At 44.9% G+C, this 25568-nt stretch overlaps 1 protein-coding gene across 1 annotated transcript; it reads left to right on the top strand.

Annotated features, from left to right (window-relative positions):
* The first annotated feature begins 538 nt into the window (after positions 1-538).
* Asrgl1 (asparaginase and isoaspartyl peptidase 1) lies at positions 539-20549 on the top strand. The gene is made up of 7 exons (NM_145089.4): positions 539-642; positions 1160-1360; positions 13324-13466; positions 14089-14246; positions 16324-16442; positions 19225-19335; positions 20270-20549. The coding sequence occupies exons 1-7, from the start codon at positions 585-587 to the stop codon at positions 20479-20481; spliced, it is 1002 nt and encodes a 333-aa protein (NP_659557.1). The 5' UTR covers positions 539-584; the 3' UTR covers positions 20482-20549.
* Positions 20550-25568: the final 5019 nt, after the last annotated feature.

The following is a 25568-nucleotide window of genomic DNA, read 5'->3' as shown; positions in this document are numbered from 1 at the left end:
CAATCTAGGATCCGTTTGGTGAATACAAAGTGTTTGTTCTTCTATTCCTGCTGCCACGACTTTAGCGAATGCTGGAAGCAGGGGAAGAAGAAATATCAACAAAAAGAGGGCACTGAGAGATGAAGGGATTTAGAGCTGGAATCCCTAGACTTGGGGGGTCGGGGAGCTGGGATTTTCGGGGGGCTCTCAGAGCATCTAAGGAACAGAACCTGGCAAATTAGAGGTGATTGTATACTTTATTTTCTGCTCTTCCGAAAAATTAGGATGGGGAACTTAAAGGGAATGAGTTTCACTGTAGAATTCTAACTAGCAAGACTTAAGAACATACGATAATTTCAAAGCAAAGGAGACGAAGGATTCCGCGTGCTACTAGGGAGGTGGAAGAGTAAAACAGCAGTGTTACTCTAGATCTGGAGTTCCTGGATGCTGGTGCGCAGCGCCAGGGACCCCCGGGCTTTACGGTAAGTCAGCTGTGCCCCGAGGGGGCGGGGGGGGCACCCTCGTGCGCAAGCGCGGAACCGTTGCCGGCGGAGCGGTTGCGGCCGCAGCGGTTTGCTGCCCAGTGTCTTGGCCAGTTTGACATCATGGCGACCGCCCGCCCCTCTTCGTGCGGCCGCGACTCAGTCCCGGCGACACCCCGAGGTATGGGAAAGGAAGCAAAAACAAAAATGTAGGAGTTACCAAAGACGAGGAGCTCAAGTCCGAAGGACGTGGGGAAGTCTAGTCCTCAGGGTAACCCGGACCCTCAGTGGAGGGAACTAGAACAGGGAGCATGGACCCCGGGAAACTGAGGCACAGAGAGAGTCCTGGCAGGAGGGCTAGAGCTCTGATACATGCGTCCTCTGTACCGGCGACCCAACACGAAACAGAGGCTGGTGTTCTCCGGGGAAACTGAGGCTGAGGGTTAGCGCTGTGGCACAAGCGCGGCTCGGAGTCTTGACACCGGCATTCTGAGGCAAAGACGCCCCATGCTCTGTCCCGGGGGTCGGAGTGGGAGAGCATGGGGAGGAATGCTGGGGGTCATGGGTCGCTTTGGGCTTTTCCGGCAAAACTCTCACTGAACAGGAGGGGAAATACAAACCATTTTGTCGCCGCTGCTCACTTGGGTCCGTTCTCTTGGACCGGTTCGAAATGACACTTGCCTCTTCCTGGTGCCTAGCCTCCATCGATGTGAGTCTCGTGGTGGTAGTCCATGGTGGTGGAGCAAGCAACATCTCACCCGGCCGGAAAGAACTGGTGAGCGAGGGCATTGCCAAAGCTGCAACTGAGGGCTATAACATCCTCAAGGCTGGAGGGAGCGCAGTAGATGCTGTGGAAGGAGCCGTGACTATGCTGGAAAATGACCCGGAGTTCAACGCAGGTAAATTATGCTTTGCCTAGTGAATCATGCCAAATCAGAACAAGCACCGGTCCACATAGACACGGTATCCGTTGGTCTAACCAGCTTTGTGGTCAAACAGTACTCTAGAGCAAGATGCAGTGCTGAAGTTCCTCATTTTGCGCTAAGCAACTTGTTCTGAGAATTTTTTTTAAGTCTGCTAATTCACCGTTTATTTAGCCTGCCCCCTAAGAACTCAATAACAAAAGCCAGGCATCTCCCTTCATAGCCTCAAACACAATCTTCAAGCCTCAGCCTCCCAAGTGCTGGCCTCGAAAGTGTACATTTTTGTATTTGTGGGCCTTGGGGTAGACTTTACATAAAATGTAGTCATTTCAATTTTAAGAACTCTGTGTTCATTCCCTCCCTCTACCCCTCTGCCTCTCCCAAATTAGACTCAAAAATTTTGAAACAGGTGCTGGGAGAATCCTTTATTACAGTATCTGGTCCCTGATAAACAATAAAGTCCTTAAATCATCTCTCTCACTAGTAAATTGACTCTGGATAGGTCTCTAGGTGGAAACTGATCAATTTACAGACCAAGCCTTAAGTGGAAACTTGGGGTTCACTGTCCCTTTCATCTTCGGGAAAAGAGAAAGGGCCCCCCACAATCAATCGATCCAAAAACCATCCCTGACTTTTGGGAATGGGAGAACCTCCACATTGGTGAGTATGGCCATATGTCAGTCCCTGCGCCACAGCAAACATAGAGCCAGCACCCTTCCAGACCCTGACCTGTGTATGTTTCTTCATCTGACTGTTAACTGCCTCCTTCGTATAACACACTAGCAATACGTCTGAGTTCTATGAACTGCTCCAGAAAATGAAGCCCTAGAAGGAGTTTTAAGAGACTGGCTTGCAACAGTTGTCTGGCAGAAGTTAGAGAGGACCTATTACTTAAAAATTGACATCTGAAGTAAGGAAGCAATCTTGTGCAACTAAACCCTTTAACCAGTGGGATCAGACTCCAGATGGCTAGTGTCTGCCAAAGCGTGACAAGAGAGGGGACTCACACATCACTCTCAGAAGGGAGGTACTGAGGGAAACTCCAAAGCTCTTTCCCCTCCTTCCTTCAAAAGAAATGAGGTTGTGTTTCCTAAAAGCCATATAAATGCAATCAGAGTGGATTATTTGGCCATGCTCTAGAATAATAATCACTAGTTAATGTGTCTACATGGCACAGGTAGCCATTGTCTAAGAAATTCAGAAGATTATAGTGCTGTGAAGTAAGAATAATTATTTTTCTTATCTCTCAGAACACTGCAGATTAATTTACTGGGAAAACATTCATTTCTTTTGTTTTAAAATAGAAAACCTAAGATCTTAAGATTAAAATACTTTTTAGAGCTGTACCACCCACACACCATCTGTCCTCAGGGAAAAAAAATCAGGCTATCTTAACCAATTAATCATCACATATCTGCCCAGAGGATTCTAGCAGAGGCTTCTGGGATACTGGGATACCTCAGCTGGAAAGCGCAGATGGGAAGGACCGAGTCCAGGCAGAGACTCTGCTGTTACCAGTCCCACTGCAGCCGCTCAATCTCTGACCTCCTGGTTTTCGGCACTACTCATCTTCAGGCATCTGGAAGTGGGACAGCTGCAGCCATGGGGAGCTGTTTGCTCTGTCTCTTTAACTTTGTTAGGCACTCTGATACTTACTGAAAGATCTACCTACCTATGGATGAGACATTACAGTTCACTTTCATAGTGATTCTTTCTTTCCTTTTTTCCTCCATTTTTATTAAATTGGGTATTATTTACATTTCAAATGTTATTCCCTTTCCCAGTTTCCTGTCCATCGGCCCTCTAATCCCTCCCCTCCCCTTCTATATAGGTGTTCCCCTCCCCATCCACTCCCTATTACCATCCCCCCAACAATCCCCTACACTGGGGGGTCCAACCTTGGCAGGACCAAGGGCTTCCCCTTCCACTGGTAGCAGGCTTCCAACAAGGCTATTCTCTGCTACATATGCAGTTGGAGCCCAGGGTCAGTCTCGTGGTGGTTTCTAGACTTCCAGACAGACTAGACTTGCAGAACCTTTCCTTGAAGAGGCTAGTTCAGTTAGGTCTCTGGTGACCTCTAACCTAAAAGGATCCTTCTGGTACGCTCCATAACCTAACAGGGTCCTTCCTCCACACTAGTTGAGAGAGTACAGATCAGGGACCTGCTGCAGCTGCTTCCCAAGGCTGCCTTTCTGTGGTCCCACTTGCAGATGCCTGAAGACGAGGAGCACCTGGACTCTGTCTTTCCCAGCTGCTGTTTCCAGCTGTGGTCACTAGAAACAGTATCCCAGTGACCTCTGCTAAGATCCGCTGGGTAATTAATTGAAATCTTCAAAACACTGGGTTCCGATAACAGTTCCTTCCATTTGTAAACTCTGTCATCTGTGTTTCTGTTCATGTTTGAATGTGAACCTGGTTTTATATTTACAGCTTATTCCTTAATACTTTACTCATTGAAAAGTAACACTGTAAAAATGAGCTTCTAGAGGCTGTGCTAGATTTGTTTTTATTTTTGTTCGTTTATTGATTTAAGATGGAGTCTGGCGTTTTCCGAAGCTGGCCTCAAACTCCTGAGGCTCAAATGATCTTCCCACCTCAGCCTCCCGGGTAGCAGGAACTACAGGCACAGGCTGCCACACCTAACTTAAAAGTATTCTTGGGGCTGGGGATTTAGCTCAGTGGTAGAGCGCTTACCTAGGAAGCGCAAGGCCCTGGGTTCGGTCCCCAGCTCCGAAAAAAAGAACCAAAAAAAAAAATTTACTCAAATGGGCAAGTAGATAATTGCATTTTGCTTTCACAGGAGTTGTGTTTACTTGACTTTTGCTACAATTTGGCTTAATAGCCTGTCAGAGCCTTTGAGATAACAAGATTGTCTTCCTTATCTGCTTTTTAATTCTTTGCAGTGTCTACAGTAATGATTAACATTCATAAGTTCTTTATAAGATAAAAGTATACCATGGTGGCTCACAGCTGTCAATAAACTCCATTTCTGGTTCAGACTCTTTCTCTGACCTCTGAGGGCCCCAGACTTGCATGAGATGGACAGAGATACACAGGCAAACTGCTTGTACTCATAAAATCCAATAAAGAGACAAAACAAAGAGAAAATGTCCTGCTACATAGTACAGGGCCAGAGTATTCCGAGAGTAAAGGAAGGGAAACACTGTTCTTTCCTACATGTTTTCCCAGTGATACGTATGAAACATTGAAACTTGACACACACTATGAAACACACAAAAGTGTATTTCTAACCAAAGATATCTAAAATTTTTAGAAGATAACCAAGATGAAAATACTTATGAATATTGGGCTAGGAATTGATTTTCTTGCCTTTGTTTTGAAACTTCCAGGTGATTCTGAGGTGTTGTCAAATTTAGAAGTCTCTATCAGAATCCCATACAGTTTTAATGATGTTTTTAATCCCATATATTTACGTGCAACAAACTTCTCCCCAATGTACAGTTCTGCCTGTGGCAAGCACATAGTATAATAATCACTGCTGCACGGAAGATTAAAAAGGCCCGTTGTCCACGCCCTTTGAGGCTGCTTCATACAGCCCTCGACTCCACTAGCAGCTGTCTCCTGAGCCTGTTGTGGTTTTGCCTTTGCCATTGTCACAATGGAACCTTATGATCTACTAACCTTTCGATTGTTCCATGTGGGCTCTGCTTACATGGGGTCAATAACTGTACCCTTTGAGAGCTAACAGTATTCCAATAGCACAGACAGAGGGAGCCCAACAAACTTATTTAAAACCTGTATTTTCACAAATTTTTTTAACTCAAATTGTGTGGCTCTTGAGTGTGAACTTCGGAGACGACAGTGTTGTAATACAGAGTCAAAAGCCGGGCCCTCCCAGTAGATGTCCCACCACTGACAGCAGGCCATTCACCAGCTGAGCACAGGCCACCCGGCAATGCATTAAATCTCTGTAAACACAAGTAGAGTTTTGGTTTTGTCTTGTTTTTTTTTTACTTGAATGCAAGTTTTACTTCTCAGGCATTCAATAAAGGTTGAGGTCTCGTATGACAAGAGCATATTTAACTTAAGTATATTAGGAACTTCCAGACTTTGTGATTGTGAATCCTTCTCCCATGTCCTGGAGCACACAAACACACTGATGGGTTTTGTTTGTTTTGTTTTATCTTTTACTTTAGCCGGCCTAATAATCAAAGTAGACCTGTGATGTAGTGCTAGTCTGCATTTCCCAAAACCATTAATGATGTTAAACACTTGTTGGAGGGCAGGGGAGAGTATCTAGTCAACCAAGCCCTTCGTCTATTCTTGTTAGATTATTTTTCTGAACTTCTGAAGAGTTCTGGGGATTCTTTTTATATTCAAGATAAAAATTTTTTGTCAAACATATGAATGTGATCAGCGAAAATGGCTCCTCCCAACTCTGCCTTATCTCCTCTGTTCCTTGTGAGTGTCTTTCTAAGAACGTGAGGTTGAGTAAAGTAGAGAGACTAGTTATTAGATAGTGATACGTTGGTTTATTTAGTGGTTCGCTTACAGCACCGCCTGAACTGCGGTTTGCCAAGCATGACTTCACTTGTTGCCTGGAACAGAATGACCTGGAGAATTAGCTGAAACAATGTGTCGTTGCCCTTAACAACCTGCTGGCTGCCATACTTCCCTCTGTAAAATCTCACTTAGCCTGTGGCCTTTTTTTCCATTACTTTTTTATTGTGGTTTTTATAGTTTAAAATGAAAATAAAATCTGAACCTGAGAGCATATAGCCTTTCAGGATCCATCCTGGCTTCAGTCCACCAGTGTTGTGGTCTCTCTTCCACTCAGTGATGTGAGAATTCTTACTCCATCAGGCGCTTGTTCTTGATTGTATAGAAACACAATGTATCCATTTTTGTTGTTGTAACAAATGCATTTTCAGGCTGAAGAGATGGCTCAGAGGTAAAGAGTACTGTCTGCTCTTCCAAAGTTCCTGAGTTCAATTCCCAGCAACTACATGTTAGCTCATAACCATCTGTAATGAGATCTGGTGCCCTCTTCTGGCCTGCAGGTATACATGCAGGCAGAACGATATATATATATATATATATATATATATATATATATATATATATATATATATATATATATATATATATATATAAATAAATCTTTTTTTAAAAAATGCATTTTCGGGGGTTGGGGATTTAGCTCAGTGGTAGAGCACTTGCCTAGGAAGCGCAAGGCCCTGGGTTCGGTCCCCAGCTCCGGAAAAAAGAACCAAAAAAAAAATGTATTTTCTGTCATAGCTTAAAGAATAAATGCCTAAACATTTTCTTTTTGGTTATCTTTTAAAATTTTAGATAGATTTTGGTCATGAATAAAATTTTGTGTGCTTCAAAATGTGTATCAAGTTTCAATGTTGTGTACATATCATTGGAAAAATATATTGGAAAAACTTTCCCTTTCTACATTTATGGAACACTCTGCCTCCCCTCCCCCAATATGTAGCAAAGTTTTGGTATTTTGGTTGGTTGGTTGGTTGGTTTGGTTTTTTCTGTGGTTTTTATTTGTACTTTATGTGTATGAGTGTTTCCCTGCGTGTATATTTGTGCACTTCATGCATGCCTGGTGCCCTCAGAGGTGAGAAGAAGGTGTTGCACCACCTAGGAATGAAGTTTATAGACAGTGGGCAGCACCATAAGAATGTTAAAAATTAAACCTGGATGTTTTGCTAGAGTAGCCAGTGCTCTTAACCACAGAGCCATCTCTCCAAACTGAAGCAGGATTTGTTTTGTTTTGTTTTGTTTTGTTTTTTTCTTTTGTTGTTTTGTTTTTCTTTTGTTTTTTAACTTTTTATTGATTCTTTGTGAATTTCACATCATGTACCCCAATTCTACTCATCTTCCTGTTCTTTCACATCTACCCTCTGCCCTTGCAACCTCCCCCCAAAAAGAAAATAAAAGACAAAAATGAAATAAAATAAAAAATAAAATGAAAGAGATCATCTCATTGTAGAAGCTATAGTGTGTCACAGTGTGCCCCAAACATCTTCACTTGCAAATGTTCATTACAGTGAGTCATTGGTCTGGTTCAAGGCCTCTGGCTTCTCAGATTCCTCTCAGAGGAATTCCTGTTGTTGCCCTGTGTCATGGAGAGCCTGAAGCTTTGGATCTGCAGGACCTCCCCTCTCACAGGCTCCAGTAGATCATAAACGTGGTAGACTTTGGAGTGGATGGACTCAAAGCCCTGGATCTGGGCCTGGGTGGTAGCTGGGTTGGTCAGCCTGCCAGCTGTCCTGCACCCACAGCACCAGAGTGAGCTCTCCAGCACTGCCCCAACTAGGTCACCCAGTGCCAAAGCTAGCAAGGGGCAGGGCCAGCTCTCCTGCTCCCCACTCCCCACTCCCAGGCCTACCCTCCTCCGACCAGGGCCAGTGCTGCTGCCCAGTGTAAGGTACAGGACCAGCTCTCCCAAGTGCCACAGCCAGTTAGGGTTAGGGCCGACTCTGCATAGCCCTTAAACATCAACATGGTCCCATGTAGCAGCCCAGACCAAGAATGTCCACACAGCCTGTGGTGATAATATGAGTCACAGACTTTGGCACAGAAGCCTTTTGCTGCCTGGCTACAGATCCAGACATGGCCCTCACAGCAGATAGGCCAAGACTTCACTGTAGCCTCAGGTAGCAGAGGACTCACATCAAGCTCTTCCCCTCTACCCTTGAGTCAGCACCACCTCTCTTCATAATGCTTAAACTGTTCAGCTCTCTCTCTCTCTCTCTCTCTCTCTCTCTCTCTCTCTCTCTCTCTCTCTCTCCCTCCCTCTCCCTCTCTCTCATCTCTCATCTCTCATCTCTCATCTCTCATCTCTCCATCACATACTTGTACATTGCAGTGGCTCTCTCCAGTCCCTTTGTGCCTCATGGTGTGGTGGCAGGCAGGCCACGTCTTCCATCTGCCCTCACCATGTGGCATAAAGCGGGATTTAATATCACTAATTCTCTAACACTCTGGGCCTCAATCACATGTCCTATAATCAACTACGACTCTACCTCAGTGGTTCTCAATCTCAGAGGTCACATATCAGATATCCTACATACCAGACATTTATATTAAGATTCATAACAGTAGCAAAATTAGTTATGATGTAGCAGTGAAATAATTTATGGTGAGAGGTCACCAAAACATGAGGTTAGAAGGTCACAGCATTAGAAGGCTGAGAACCACTGGCCCACCTGGGGTCTGTATACACTCAGCACATATTAAAGGCTCAATTTTACAAGACTCCCCCCTACTGCAGACATGAATCACCAATATGAGTTCCTGTGTTATTCATACTTCTACCCAATGTGGCTACAAACTGGGCTTCCTATTCAGGCATCAGTCATTTTTCTGATGGCCAAAAAAATTCATGGAAATTCTTCGTTTTTTATAAAGTAAATAACAAAGACTGGTAATGATGGGCTAAGCCAGGCACAGTGATGCACACCTTTAAGCCCAGCGTTCAGGAGGCAGAGGCAGGTGGATCTCTGTGGATCGGAGGCCAGTCTAGTCTACACAGTGAGTTCCAGGACATCTAGTGTTATGTAGAGAGACCTTGTCTCAAAATAAAACAAAGCAACAACAAGCAGATCAGCCAGGCAAGAGGGTACCAGTGCAAGGCTTTGTCCATTCTGACACTTATCTGCCAAGACTGAAATAAAATCCTGCCACTGAGTCTGCAGGTTCCTTTCTTGCTTGGTGCCACGTGCAAATAAGCAAACAGTTATGGGGTATTGAATGACCAGTGAGTGTAGAAAGACATTTCATGCTCTAGAGGCGTGGTTCTTCCTGAGGAAAAATTCCAGTGGGCTTTTATTAAGGCCAGGCTAGGGTATGGGGCAATGCATGCTGTCATTATAACTTTTCACAGAGAAGAGAGATCTTCATGAACCAGGCTGCCACTTCTTGTCTTCCTAATTTGGACATAGTTCCATCTGCCGTGACTCCTGTGGGTGTATGTTTCTATCATCAGAAGATTAGAATGATGCCCAGGACACCTGGAATGTCACATGATATCTAGCTGGTTTTGATGTGATAGCATAACAGCTGGGAGTATGTTACCAGCATACAGGCTTTTAACTTTAGCAAGCCTGCAGGTAGCTGACGGGACAACAGGCCACCAGTCATTTGAGAGCTCAGACTGGTTAGTCCTACAGATTCAGGACCTGGTCTCACCACACAGCATCCCACGTGCCTGTCAGAGCAGCCAGTAAACTTTGGGGAACATATTTACCAGTTTCTGATAGGAACGAACTGCTGGTGTATCTGCTAAACGTGTTTTATCATTTTTAAGTGTTTTCCCCTTACTACAAAGTTTCATGAGTTAATATATTCTTGACAAATATCTTTTATTACATACATTAATTTGGTCTGTAGATATTTTCTCCCAGTTGGGCCAAAAAAAAAAAAAAAATCAAACCACACTTTCTTTCAATGAGTCCGTTTGGAATACTTACATTTTATATAGCTACTGATAAGGGCTTATACCTATCAGCTATTATGTTTTTGGGTCTATTTACCCTCATTTTCCTATCTGGTCTTTACTCCTCTGTCTGTTACTTGAGCATTGGTTTTAGAAGTCTGCTTTACTTTCTCGACAGTTTTGAGTTGTGGAGAACTTGAGGACTTTGCCCTATTCTATGTATATAACTAACTGCTACCAATAAGAAACCATTTTTGCAATGGAGGCAAAACATAGAGCTCTTACCTTTTTTATGATTAGTTGTGATAAGTTCCACCTGACAGTTATTTTCAATTTTCCTTTCTGTGAACACTGGGAACAACTTCAGGATCTTGTCATTTTTGCAACAACCACCAAACATAAACTAAGACACCAAAGAGGAGAAGGCAAGCCCGCTGTGTCGAGGGGTCCACTTAAACCCAACACAACTCAGACATCAAGTCAATGCAGATGACAAGAGTTTATTGTAATCAAGTGCTACTGACCAATCGGGGTTCAGAGTGGCCCCAGAAGCTGAACTACCACCCTGAAAGGGCACTGTACAGCATATTTGAAGGATAAACTAATTCATAAAGCAAGGCAGAGCAGGGAGGACTCTCCATTGCCTCTCCACTTCGATGCCTCTCTTAGCCACTCTACTGACTTAGGTGCTCTGGCAACAGATTCTGTGTTCCTCCATCTGTATTGTAGACTCAGTGTTTGTACCCACGTTTGCGTTCCTACAGATTCTAGTGTTGAACCCAGGATTCCCCACTGTGCCAGTATCTGGAAATGGAGCCACTAAGGAAATTGTTCGCATTGAGTGAGGGCATGGGACAGAGTTCTGCTCTAATTGGATTAGTATCCTTACAAAAAGAATCAAAGGGACTAGAGATATTGTTCAATGATTAGAGCACTGGCTCTCTTCCAGAGGACCTGAGCTTGATTCTTAGCACCCACATGGCAGCTCACAACTGTCTATAAACACTCCAGTTTTAGGGGACAACCTCTTCTAGCCTTCAAGGGCACCAGGCACATACTTGGTGCACAGACATACATGCGGAAAAAACACCCACACACATGAAACAAGTTTTTTTAAAAAGCTGGGGATGGCTCCATGAATAAAGTGCTCAATTGTGAGAACCTAAATTTGGATCCCTAGAACATACACAGATCCACAGTAGACCACATCTGTAATATCAGAACTCCTGTTACACAATGGGAGGTGGAATGAGGAGAATCATCAGATGCTCATTGGCCAAACAGCTTGGTGTGCACGGTGACGAACACTTAACTTGTCTAAAACAAGATGAAAAGTGAGAACAGACACCCAAAGTGGCCCCTCGCCTCCACCATGGTGTACAATGCCTACACCCATCAGAGCACACACAGAATAGTCACTAACTGACTAGAGTCACCTCCCACTGCGGCACAAGGACAGACTATTGGAATGCATAGTGAAATAGTAACCATGGACCTACAAGCCAAACTCAGAAAAATGGTCAACCTTTCAGTCACTTGGACTTTGAGCTTTCCAGTCTGCAGATTGAGAAATAACTTTTTGTTGTGTAAGCATCCCAGCCTGGGTTGTCTTGTTAGAACAGCCCAACAGACTAGTCCAATCTAGACTTCATAAGCATGTATGAGTGGGTATTTGTTAGACACAGAATTCTGATTTGATAGTTCTTTTCTTTCAGCCCTTGGGAATGCTGTGTCTCTTTCTGGCCTCCATGGTTTCTGCTGAGAAATCCTTTGTCATTATAATTGGTTTTCCCCTATAGGTAAGGTGTCATTTCTTTCTTGCTACTTTCAAGACTGTTTTTCTAGTGCTTGGGATTGAACCCTTGCAAAGCACTCCACCATCCATGGCCCCTCAAGACATTTTTATATTGATCATGATGTCCTACTGTGAATTTCCCTGTATTGTATTAATAGTATTGGGAGTTTGCTGGGCCCCTTGAATTTTAGCCCATTTGTCAAATGTAAACAGTTTCCAGTTATCTTTTCCTTGAATGCTTTTCAGCCCTAGGCTTCCCCTCCCTGCTCTTAGGGCTCCAGTAAATTAGGTGTTAAATCTTTTGTTAGGTGCCAGTGGCTCTGTAGGCCATCCTCACCTAGCTAACCCTGTCTTCTGTGTACCACTTGCTCAGTTTGCACAAGATCTTTATTCTTTCTCTTGACCGTTCTTTCTTATTAATTCATACCAGTTGCAGATTAAGGAAGTTGTCGGTGTCGTTTGCTTATGAAACAATACATGGTTGTTATGAAACAACAATCTTTGGTTGTTATGAAAAGAAGTAAAGACTAGGTCACTTTTATAACAAACTCATTTTTATTATATATGAGAGCGTATTTGTGTGTGTGTGTGTGTGTGTGTGTGTGTGTGTGTGTGTGTGTGTGTGTGTGGTGGGGGTTGGGGATTTAGCTCAGTGGTAGAGCGCTTGCCTAGCAAGCGCAAGGCCCTGGGTTCGGTCCCCAGCTCCAGAAAAAAAAGAGAGAGAGAGAGAGAGAGCGCACATGTGCCATGGCATGTAAGTAAAAGACAGTTTTCAGAGGTCAGTTCTCCTTCCACTGTGGGTTCTAGAAATAGGAATGGAACTTGGTTCCTGTGGCTTCCATGGGAAATGGTTTCACCGATGAGTCATCCTGCCTGCCTGGATTGCTTTAAACTGAAATTTTGGGTTGTTTGTTTTTTTTAAGCTTTTATTAGCATATGGTAATTACACATAATAACATGTTGTGTTTTGACATTTTCATGCCTGTTTTAATTTTAATCACTTACTCCCCCATTGCCCTCTTTCTTCCCTCTCCAACTCCCCCTAATCCTCTTCCCCCTCCCCACCCCACCCCCAGTCTCCTGACCTCTTTTTTTATAGCATTTAGTCTTCATACTTTGCTGTCTTTGAGGGGACAAGCTCTCACTGTGCAGCTCAAGCTGGCCTGGAACTCACTGTGTAACCCAGGTTCACTTCTAGCATGTATTCTCCTGTGACAGCCTCACGGGTGCCAAGGTTGCATGAGCTTACACGTATCTGGAACACACCAGCCCATAGTGTATCTCCAATATAATGTAGTGGCTAGGCCGTTCAACGGTGTGACTCAGTAAGAGTAATGAGAGCAAACATCCTTGTTGGTTGCCAGCTACAGAGAGGCACTCAGGCTCTCACCATAAAGTATGATATTGCCTGCAGGGTTTTATAGATGACCTTTATTGGATTGAGAATAATCTATTCATATACGACCTTCATATGCATGAAGGTGGAGTGCTCTGACCTAATTATCTTCTATTAAACCTCTTATTAAAGGCTCCCCTAGATCAATGTTACAGTCCTGGGGACCTGGAGGAGACAGACCATATCCAAACCAATAGGTACCAAGTCAGATGTGTTTGTACAGTGTTCGTCTACAGTAGAACAGAAGGTGTGTTGAAAGAGGTAGGTTAGTAGAAAATCTGGAGTTGTTTATAAATTTTTCACTCTAGCTTTTCAACTTCCTCTTGGACTAGGTTATGGGTCTGTCCTGAATGCAGATGGTGATATTGAGATGGATGCTAGTATCATGGATGGGAAGGACCTATCTGCAGGAGCAGTGTCTGCCGTGCGCTGTATCGCAAATCCTGTTAAACTTGCACGGCTTGTTATGGAAAAGGTACGTGTGCTGGAAGCAGTGCTTCCTGAGAAGCTGGCACTGCCGGACGTCTGGGTGAGCAGGCCAGACTGAACGGTGCTACAGATCGCTGTTCTAAACATGCACAGGGCCAAGCATAATGCCACTGGAGTCAGCCCTGGCTTTGGTCCTGTTAGGACTAGCTGGGTGACACATGCTGACTTTGTTATGTCCTGGCCTTCTTAGGCCAGCTGGGGGCACAGCTCAGTGACAGATCCCTAGGGCTCACCAAGTCTCTGAGGTTGACCACCAACAAGGAGAAAAAAAGGGGAGGATCTAGTTCAACTTTCACTTTGGGGCCTTTTTTTTTTCAATTTATTTATTTATTCTATGTAAGTACACTGTACTGTCTTCAGACACACCAGAAGAGGGCATCAGATCCCTTTACAGATGGTTGTGAGCCACCATGCGGTTGCTGGGATTTGAACTCAGGACCTCTGGAAGAGCAGTCAGTTGCTGTTAACCACTGAGCCATCTCTCCAGCCCACTTCAGGGCCTTTTAACACTAAAAATATAGTAACTATTTCCACACCATAGAACAGGTGTGTGTTTGTGTCAAAAAAAAAAAAATACACCTTCTCTGTCCCTTCCTACCCTGGCTTAGACTCCTCATTGCTTTCTGACGGGCCGTGGTGCAGAGAAATTTGCAGCAGACATGGGGATTCCACAGACTCCTGCCGAAAAACTGATAACGGAGAGAACCAAGAAGCACCTGGAGAAAGAGAAGCTTGAGAAGGGGGCGCAGAAAGCTGACTGCCCTAAGTAAGTTCCAAGAAACACCCAGACTTTTGCAGTCAGAACAGCTGGAGAGTTTGGCAGTGTCCACTCACCTCTGTTCCCTGAGGAACTGAACTCTGGGGGAGGGCAACTCTTCTTAACTTTGCCTTTACTTATACCCCTGTGTGAATAAGAGGTCAGATTGGCAGGGTTCTTCTCTGACACAATGAAGCAGAAGAGTATTAGACAGTCTTGGAGGCATACGCATGATCCCAGCCAGCAGGAGGCAGAGACTGAGAGGGCAGGTTTCAAGGCAGCCTGAACTGTAGAGTGAGACCCTTGCTCAAAAACCTAATAATAGCTCAGTAGCTCATAATAGAATAGAATTCAGTCCTGTAACACTACCAACTCCCTAGTTTACCAGACACCAACCTTCAAATAACCTAGGCAGAGTATATATATATATATATATATATATATATATATATATATATATGTATATATATTCAGACTAAATATATATACATACACACATACTTACGTATATACGTGTGTGTGTATATGTGTGTGTGCATATATACATATATGTGTGTGCACGCACATAGGGCGTGTGTGTTTTCCTTTACTTTTTTTTAAAGATTTATTTATTACATATGAATACACTGTAGCTATCTTCAGACACACCAGAAGAGGGCATCAGATCTCATTATAAATGGTTGTGAGCCACCATGTGGTTGCTGGGATTTGAACTCAAGACCTCTAGAAGAGCAGTCAGTGCTCTTAACCACTGGGCCATCCCTCCAGCTCCCATGCTTCCCTTTCCTAAAGAATCAGAGTTTTGGTGGGTCTGAGGCAGAGAAGCCAGGCAGCTATAATAATATGCAAGTCTCTGAGATAATAATCCGATGCCTTTCCTGATTATGAGATTGGAGATATTATCATAATATTATTCTTATACTTGCTCTGAAATAGGGCTTTACTATATAGCTCAGGCTAAGCCTGGTACTTGCAATCCTCCTGCCTCAGTTTCCCAGGTACTAAGACTTAATTAAGGCTTTTTTATCTGTGGACTACAGTCAGTGAGGCTACTGGGTCAGTGCCTTGTGCTTATTTTCAAAGCTGCTTTCCTATTGCTTTCTGAAAATTGTGTCTGAGCTGAGGGTGTGGTTCAGTGGTAGAGTGCACGCTTAGTGCATGCATAAAGCCCTGGGCTCAGAGCCCAGCACTAAACAAAAAGACTCCTCTAACCATACATCCGCACCAGCCAGTACTGCTCTTAAATGTAAATAAGTAGCCTCTTACCCTGTATCTTGCAACTTAGAGAGGTCAGAAAAATTAATTATAGAATGCATGGGTCAGCTTTGGCACTCAGAATTGGCTCAGCATGACTGATAACCCTGGCCTCTGCTCCTCTCACTAAAACTGTGCAGTCTCCAGGAAGAAAAGGCTTCTTTGCCTATCTGAGCCCAAAGACTGACTATGCCCCTGTCAACATCAGAAATGAAACTTTTAGGGAATTTGGGAAGATACAAACAACAGGACTTAGGGAAGAGAGAGAAAGCAAAAAAGTAACTTTTAGAGTACTTAGACCATGAAGCACTTACATCAAGTTCCCTTGAAATGGCAAAAGTCCACTTCTTTGCCTCCCCATGTTTCAGTGTAAGCTTCTGAAGGTAGCCAGTGAATTGCGGCCATCTCTGAAAGGGTTAAATTTGTGCATGTGTCCATCTCGATAAGAAGCACTTATGCTGTTTAATTTTTTCTGTTTAATTAGCCACAACAAACATGAAAAAACATTAAAATGAATAAATTTTTGTGATAGGGTCTCACTATGTCACCTTAGCTGGCTTGGAACTCATTCTGTATACCAAACCAACCTCAGACTCAGAGCTCCATCTGCCTCTGCCTCCTGAGAGCTGGGATGGTTGTACTCGGTAAGGTAGAAGTGTAAAGGGCCATGTGGAAATCTACCTGCTAGTGACATGTAGAATAAGTAACAAATGCTTTCTTGAGCCCAGAATTTTAACATACAATATGGAATGTAAGTGATTTTAAGTGACAGTGTTACTTGGGGGCTGTTTCTCATCTTTAGCCCTTTCCCTTTTCTGCTTATCTTTGACAGAAACTCAGGAACTGTAGGTGCTGTTGCCTTGGACTGCAAAGGGAACTTGGCTTATGCAACCTCTACTGGGGGGATTGTCAATAAAATGGTTGGCCGAGTTGGAGACTCACCTTGTATAGGTAGGACTAAGAGGTGGTTCATGCCGCTCCCTGGCCCTTCATGTCACCAGATTCACACCCTTTCCTGTGTCGTTTCCTTTACCCTCTTGGTGGCAGCTTCTAGGAGTGGCATTTGGGTTGAAAGAGGTTGTTGGGAACCACTGCTCTAAAGTATTCACTTCTTTTTTTTTTTAATTTTTTTTTTTCTGGAGCTGGGGACTGAACCCAGGGCCTTGAGCTTGCTAGGCAAGCGCTCTAGCACTGAGCCAAATCCCCAACCCCAAGTATTCACTTCTAATAGGCACATCAGTTTCCTCTGGATTATATTTTGGGGACATCTTGGGAGAGAAAGTGAAAGAGAGGATGCTGAAGTTGTCCCAGACTGCTGCAGCCATACCCGTCTTCTCTATGGCCCCAGTTTCAGGTCCTCAGGCTCACTTGCAGGGGCTAAACACATAAGAGTGCCTCTTCCCAGATGTGACTCACATTAACAATGTAAAAGAACAGCTGAAAACTTGGGCTGGAGAGATGACTCAAGGGAAGAATTTGCTGTGCATGCATATGGACCTGAGTTCAGATCCCCAGCACCCATGTAAAAGCCTCGTACAGCAGTCTGCACTGTAACCCAGCACTGGGAGAGCAGAAATGAATGAATCTTCAGAGCATGCTAGCCAGCTAGTGTAGCTAAACCAGCAGACTCCAGGATCAGTGAGAGACTCTCTCTCCAAAAACTAGGTAGGGAGAGAGAAAGATACTGGAAATCTGCCTCTCCTCTCCACATGTGCCCTGTACACACACACACACACACACACACACACACACACACACACACACACATGGACATCAAGCACCAAGCAAGAGGAGGCATGCTGTCGGAGGGCATCTTTTGCCCTGTGTAGATTTGCACTTTCTTGCAGAAATCCCACAAACCCATACAGCTGAATGATATTTCAAGAAACAACTAAATTTTTCATCTGCCCAAAGGAGCAGCTTATACTTTTAGCAGAAAACTCGACCTTTTATATATGTTATACTACTCTTAGTGATAATTTACACTCTTTTTTTTTTCTTTTCGGAGCTGGGGACATAACCCAGGGCCTTGCGCTTGCTAGGCAAGCGCTCTACCACTGAGCTAAATCCCCAACCCTGATAATTTACACTCTTGACAGCTCTTTGTACCCTATACAGCAGTGGCCTCGGAGGAAATGCTTGAAGCCTCTTTAAACTCAGAGGCAGAGGCCTGACACTCGTGAAGCACTCTTTTTGCTCCTTAGCAAAAATCCTGCCAAAATATGGCTGCTCAGTAGTACAGTTTGCATACAACTGGGATCTGACCAGGCTGCAGAGCCAGGCGGGGTCAGAGCCTAGGAATTAGGTTCAGGCTTTGTAAGTTCTCATGGTAAAGTATTGAGAAGAAAAAACTCTGTGACCTGAATTCCCTGTATTGGTTGTGGGTACCAAAGGTGCTTATCTTGACCTTTCTGATAAGCATTCCCCAGGAGGAAGCATCCCTAGGACATTCTGTAAGTGACACTAGGTACACAGTAACATTTCCTCTGCAATGCAGTTATCATCCCAAAAAATGGGAGTGCCCACCCTAGGAAACATGGGTTACCCTGGCCTTTTTTTTTTTTTTTTTTTTTTTGGTTCTTTTTTCCCCGGAGCTGGGGATCAAACCCAAGGCCTTGCGCTTCCTAGGCAAGCGCTCTACCACTGAGCTAAATCCCCAACCCCTACCCTGGCCTTTTATGACTCTAAAAGAACTGCAGAGAAAATGAAGACTTAGCTACTTCCAAAGGGTAGGGCCTTATTGGAGCTGATTCACCACACAGCAATAGCTTGGAGGGAAAGCCACCTTCTCCTATTGTAAGACTTTGTATTTCTTACCTAACCTCAACTCTCCCAGAACCAGAACCATGGAGTTACCTGCTTTCAGACAGGTAACTATAACCCTCAGCAGAGAGCTGCCCCTCTAAGACCTTCCCAATACCCAGCATCGTGAAATAAGACGTCAGTGTGATGCTTCTGCACCAGCTAAAGCAGGGTGGCGGTGAAGCCTGCCAGACTGTGGGACTCAGACTGGCGGCTCTGTGTGGACAGATCAGGAATGGTGGAGAGACGACTGTAGAGTTGCTTAGTCTAAGACCAGGGGAAATTATAATCAAAATCACTTTGGCTCCAGATGCTGTTATATGGATAGCCCAGAATAGTTCTCTCGGGTCTAATTAAGCTACTTTCAACAGATGCTCTTAGGGGCTCGAGAGTTAAGAGCACTAACTGCTCTTCCAGAGGTCCTGAGTTCAATTCCCAGCATCCACATGGTGGCTCACAACCATCTGTAATGGGGTCTGATGTCCTCTTCTGGTGTGTCTAAGACAGTGACAGTGTCTTTAGACACATACATGAAATAAATCTTTTTTTTTTAGATTTTTTTATTTATTATATATAAGTACACTGTAGCTGTCTTCAGACACACCAGAAGAGGGCATCAGATCTCATTACAGATGTCTCATGTGGTTGCTGGGATTTGAACTCAGGACCTCTGGAAGAGCAGTCAGTGCTCTTAACCACTGAGCCATCTCTCCAGCCCTTAAATCTTTTTTTAAAAAAGACAAAAACAGATGCTTTCAAAACTACGTAGAGTTTTGTTTACAGGTGTGCCTTTGTACACTTGTGCATCACCAGATCATCAATATGGCGCTGGTCTGTCTACACCTCTATGATAAAATACTGTGAACATGAGCCTTGTGTTTAATTTTTTGACTACTGTTGCTCAGTTATAACCAGTCACCTTTTTGAGCAGGAGCTGGAGGTTACGCAGATAATAACCTTGGAGCCGTTTCAACCACAGGACATGGGGAAAGTATTCTGAAGGTGAATCTGGCCAGACTCGCCCTCTTCCATGTAGAGCAAGGTATGTAGGCTGTGAAGCAAGTTGTGGCTAGCGAAAACGAGTAGATGGATGTGGTTTGACCACTGCCAGCCTAGTGGGTGGAGCCGCACTTGCCACAGACCCTACCCCAGGGCGGTTCACATTCTTCTAACACCTGATAGGTTCTGGACCAGAAGAACCTTTAGAATGCTGCTCTGGAATACTACTCTCTGAGCTGAGGTAGTGTCTCTGTGTGTCAGAGTGCTTGCTGCACAAGCATGAGCTAAAACCCCAAGGACATATAAAAAGGAATGGCTGTGCGTGTGCCTGTAGCTACCTCAGCACTGTGGAGGGAGAGACAGAGAATCACTAGGATTTGCTGGGTGACAATTCCGGGGGGGGGGGCAGAGTGGGGGAGGGAGTGGGGGGACCAGCAAGCTCCAGGTTCAGTGAGAAACTATCTCGAGGGATGAACGCAGAACATGATCTAGTGGGACATATGGTGATATGGTGTGGGCACACACATAGCACATACATAGTACCTGTCTGCTGTTCTCTTCATGTCATAGAAGACGAAGCAATAGAGACCATGGTCAGTCCTTGATGTCTCTGTCCCGGTAAGGAGCGGAGGCATGCGAGTTGCACTGCTTTGCTGTCCATGTGGCCAGACACCTGACAAGAAGCCCCTTAGGGAGGTTTGTTTGGCTCACAGTTTAAGAGAGTGCGGTCCTCGTGATGGGGAAAGCACAGTGGGGCAGGTTTGTGGCAGGAGAGTGTGTAGGAGTTGCTAGCTCCAATCTCAGTGGACCAGGAAACAGGCAGCACAGGGGGCAGGGACCTGTGTCTCTCGAGTGAAGCCCACTCTTATTTCGCAGAGTCCCAAAGCAGGGGCACCGCTGGGGTCCAGGTATCCAGACATGGGAGCCTGTGAAAGTTATCGCATGTGCTGTTTCTCAGTCTCTCCTTTTCTTTTCAGGAAAGACCGTAGATGAGGCTGCTACGTTGGCACTGGATTATATGAAGTCAAAGCTCAAAGGCCTAGGTGGCCTCATCTTGATCAACAAGACGGGAGACTGGGTGGCAAAGTGGACCTCTGCCTCCATGCCCTGGGCAGCGGTGAAGAACGGCAAGCTGCAGGCCGGCATTGACCTTTGCGAAACCAAGACAAGGAACCTGCCCACTTGCTAGCCTGGATGTGAAGTCAAGCTGCCTGCAGTGGAGACCTAACTTAATCAATTAGATGTAGACATGGAAAACTTGTGCAGTCTGTCCCTCCTTTTGTTACCTTGATCAATAAGTCAATGAATGCTTGGTTGAGGGTCGGGTTCTGAAGGGATGAGAGGTGACTGCCTGTATCAAGAGCAGGGAAAATGGAAGCCTTAAGGAATCTTTCTTTCCCAGTCTCCGTCATGTAAGGCCAGAAAGGAGCTGTTAGATATGGACCCCACAGAACTGCCTCTGAGCTACGAGTGTCATCTGGATTGGGAAGATGGCAATTTGCAGAGGCTAGGCTCAGGGAGTGCAGGAAGAAGGGCTGGGGAAAAAATAAGGTGTAAGAAAGACCAAGTCCAGGTGAAGCTCAAATGCTAGAGTTTATTCTTAGTCACGAGGACACCGGGCAAGATGGTTGAGAAAGTGCTCTTTGTCTGTGGATCTTTCCAAAAAGCTCAGATTTCTCCAACACGTATCTGGGCACTTGCAGAGTCTCCCTTGCTGCCCAAGCTGTAGACTATTGGAGTTTGGGGGGTTTTTTTGTTGTTGTTTTTTTTTTCTTTTCTTTTTTTTTCGGAGCTGGGGACCAAACCCAGGGCCTTGCACTTGCTAGGCAAGCGCTCTACCACTGAGCTAAATCCCCAACCCGCTGGAGTTTCTTAATGTCTGGAATTTTTCTTGGCTCCCAAAAGCCAGCCCCACCTGAACCAGTCCTGGTTGTCCTCACTGGGCCTTGATAGGGCACATGACATTCCTAGCCTTTCCAACAGTGGGGTGGCAGATGGCTGGAGAGGTAACACTGTGTGTCACTAAGAAGTAGCTTCTAGTGCTTTGGGACAGTCCCAAGCACGCTGAATCAAATGTCCAGGGTGGTGAGCATGACGCAGAAGCAGTCTCCTCAGTGGGGAGCACTCTGCACCTGTCAGCACCCTGGGAACGGTATGTCTGCTGCGGTGTGTCTGCTCAGCTTTTTAGTCTAGCAGAGATTCCCTGGGAAGAAACTGATTAACTTTAACGTGCCACTAATAAAATTATTTTTAAAAGAAAAGAGTGTGGTTAGGCGTCACTATTGACCAAGATCAGAACAGATACAAGCTCCCTTCTTGGTCCCTTAGTGCAGGCAGATAAAATAGTTGAGAGGACCTTTTGGTGAAATGTAAGTGTGACAGTAGATCCTGCCTCATAGAATTTAGTAGGGAGTGTTTTAGCAGCATTGAACTTTCTCTGAGTGTGTTAAGGAAGGAACAAAACGACCATTCCCAGCCTCGGCCAGTCTCATGGCTGAGTGTCTCCCCAACACTTTGCTCAGGTTCACAGTGTGTCCTGACCCCAGGCCCTCTTGTGAGCCTGACCTGCTGTGTATTAAAGAGAGCAGCAGCCGAGAGTCTGAGACTCAGCTTGAAGCTGCCTCTCCTTACTACCCAGAGGACCTGGGAAGATTATCTGAGAATTTCTCCTCTATGAAAACCCTCTAGGACTCGAGGATTAAATGAAAGTGAAGAACTTAGTGTGTCATAAGGATCTTCTGGACAAACTCAGAAACTATAGCCAGGACCCAGTGTGAGATCGATTATGCATTTAGAAACCTTGAAGGCCTCGTATGCAGCCGCGCTGATTGTTAAGAGGTGTATGTTTGTTTGCTGGGGCTGCCCTAATAAGTTCCTCAGGTGGGGGCAACTGAATTGTCAGCTGTGATCTTTCAGTTCTAGACACTGGAAATCCAACAAATGGAGTTTTGCTTGTTTCTGGTTAGCTGGCTGTTGGGGGCTTTGGAGAGCACTGTTGCTTGGTTAGGATTTTTTATTTTTTGTTTTTTTTTTTTTTGTGGTTTTTTGCTTTTCATTTCTGGGGTTTTGTTTTGTTTTGTTTTGGGGGGTGGGATTTTATTTTTTAGTTTTTTGGTTTTGTTTGTTTTGTTTTGTTTGAAATGGAATCTCACTGTGTAGCCCAAGTTGACCTTTAAATTCCCAGTCCTTCAACCTCAACCTCCCAAGTGCTGAGATTGTAGGCCTGTCTATGTGCACCTCCCTGCCTGGCCGCCTAAGGTGAGATGGTCTCAGAACATGGATTTTCCCCAGCCCTACAACATCCTCATTTTAAGTCCATCCCTCCTCTGCTGGTCCTGTCCCCACATGTAGCCACATTCCGAGTTACTAGGGCTTGATCCAACCTGTGAACTAGAGAAGGTAACAGGACTAAGCAGAGATCATGGTAGAGGCTGAAGAGAGAAGAGACGCTTTGGAGAAAATAAGTCACTAGATATCTTGGAGGGGGCGCAGAGAAGCCAAATAGAAGGTCTCATCTTGAACTTGTCCATTCTACCATGCACAAGGGAGGCAGCCCTGATTAGCAGACCTGTAGGTACTCTGCTCTGACTTCTTGGGCTGAGCAGCGTGGTCCTGGGGTACCTGATAGTCAACCCCTTTGTGTAAAACCCTAGTGTGTGTTTTCTAGTGAAATCCACAAGTATTCCCTAAATGAAGATCACAAATGGTTCTCGTTTTTTATCCACTAGCAAATAACTGTCCAGGAGAGAATGACCATCAGCTGTATGAGCACCTCTAAGCCACAAGAGGGCAGCATACTACAACATATGGGCAGCTTATAGGCACCCAAGACGAGTCTGGCTCAGAATAGCAAACTCTACACAGCATTTGAAACTGACAGGGTTCCTGGTCACAGCGTTCCATTCCACTCAAAGCAGAGCTGTGCAATACCCAGGCCTGCTACTGGCCATCAGGGCCCAAGGGTCGAGCTGCCCAGCGCCCCACCCCCACCCACCCCACCACACCTTTAATTATATCTTTCAGCCAGAAAGACAGGTAAATTGCCATTTGGTCACTACCAGCCAAAATGGCGAGATAATTAGAACCAGGAGAACACCAAAAGCTAGGCAACTGTACAGCAAGAGACATGGTAGCCAGCCCTCTCCCAGGTAAGGGCCTCTACCTTATAGCTGCTGCTCAGGAAATGGTTTCATTTGTGTGTTTTCAAGTAAGCTCTCTGACTTGGTCTTTGTTGACACCAGGGAAGGTGGGGTGTGCATCCCTGTCATCAAAGATGGGGTTGTTGGGAGGCTACATGAGGTCGCTCCTCCAAGCCCTCCTATCAGTCAACCTTGCACAAAATCTTCACAGAGTTTAGATTCTGTAGATACTCTAGGACAACAGGGAGTGATCCCAGCAAAATACAGGTGTTCTGCTCCCTGGGAGGAATGAGGGCCAGCAGAAGTCAGAGGCAACCCCAGGTCAGGAATGGGGCAGGGAGGATGTTTGGGCCATCAATAGGACTGGGGTAAATGGGTGTGGCTTGGGGGTGACACTTGTATGACTCCTTCCACAGCTTAAATGCCATATTCAAACATCCAGTTGAGCCATAGTGAGTTCTGTCTCCTAAGGAGTCAGAAATGTAAAAAGAAAACTCGGGCATCCAGACCTTCCAGGGAGGAGGAGGAAAGCTGGAGAGAGTCTCTCCAGGCACAGCAAATCTGTGTTTAAGTCAGCTTCCCCGTCCACATGTCCTGTGGTTCCCACCCAGATGTCATCCAGATCCAGGGGCAGCCCAAAAGCACTCTGGGTCAGAGGTTGGGAAAACCAACATATCCTAACAACTTTATCCTTCAAATTCTGTTTTTCTTCAACCCAATATTAAAATGAAATTGGGTTTTCAGAACTGAAGCTCCTGACTTCTGTACAGAGTCTAAAAAGTGACATGATTTGGGGTTGGGGATTTAGCTCAGTGGTAGAGCGCTTGCCTAGCAAGCACAAGGCCCTGGGTTCGGTCCCCAGCTCCGAAAAAAAAGAAAAAGAAAAAAAAAGTGACATGATTAGATTGATAAACAAAACCAGTATGGATAATTTAACATCTCAGATTTAACATCTACTGTGCTCTTACCAGCACTTTGTAAATTCTGTACAGAACTCAGGAACTTGGATTCTGTTGGGAGCAAATACAATGTCACACACCTATATTCCCAGCACTTGGGATGCTACAGCAGGAGGCTCAGGAGTTTCAGGGCTGACCTCAGCCACATAAGGAGTTTGAGGCCAGCCTGGGCTATATGAGACCCTGTCCAATAAAAACAGTAGCTTGAGTCTTCTCATCCAAGAAGACAGAGGCTCAGTGGTCACCACTTAGTACCTGAGGCAGGTCCCCAATGCCTTTTTGTTTTGTTGGTTTTTTGTTTTTGTGAGTACTCTGCCTATATATCGACATGCCAGAAGAGGGCATCAACTCCCTTTATAGATGGTCATGAGCCACCACGATGTGGTCGCTGAAAATTGAACTCAGGACCTCTGAAAGGATTTTTTAAATATGGGGAGTATTCTGTCTGCCTGTGTACCTACATGCCAGAAGAGGGCAGGTACTGGATTCTCAAAGGTCAGCAATCTTTCCCTAAGTATTTTAAAAAGAAAAATGACCCTGGACTCTGAACACAGTGGTACATATTTAGTCTCTGCTACTTAGAGGGCCAAGGCAAGAGAATTATTTAAGCCCAGGAGTTTAAAGCTATCCTGGATGTCACAACAAATCCTATCTCAACAAAAATACTGCAACACAGGCAGTGTGTGTGAACTGTAGAAATTTTAAAATGTTAAGTAAAAGACTAATCGCTTGAAAAAATGGCTCAGTGGGAAAAAGCTTGATGTGCAAGCAAAAAGTCCTGAGTTCTTATCTACCCAGCACCTGTGTAAAAAAAATCCATGGATGGTTTTATGGTTGCATAACCCCAAACCTGGGAGATAGAAACAAAAAGGTCCCAAGGGCCTCTGGCAACCAGTGTTGCCAAAAAGGCAAGCTCTGGGTTCAATGAGAGACCCTGCCTCAAAACTCACGGTGGAAGTAATATGGAAGGACCTCAGCACTGGCCCACATACAGTGCGCACTCTCCTACAGTTTCCCCAAGTGAGACTGGACAAACGCTACAAACTTACATATATATAAAGTTACAAGTAACTTTTTAAAAATTGTATGTTTGAATGGTTTGTGTGTATGTATTCACATCAGGTGTGCCTTGCTGCCCACAAGAGTCAGAAAAGAGTGTCAGATCCCTTGGAATTTTA

This window comes from Rattus norvegicus, chromosome 1, assembly GCF_021556685.1.
Source record: "Rattus norvegicus strain SHRSP/BbbUtx chromosome 1, alternate assembly SHRSP_T2T, whole genome shotgun sequence".
In the NCBI taxonomy this organism is placed as follows: domain Eukaryota; kingdom Metazoa; phylum Chordata; class Mammalia; order Rodentia; family Muridae; genus Rattus; species Rattus norvegicus.
This window is presented reverse-complemented; position numbering and strand designations above follow the sequence as displayed.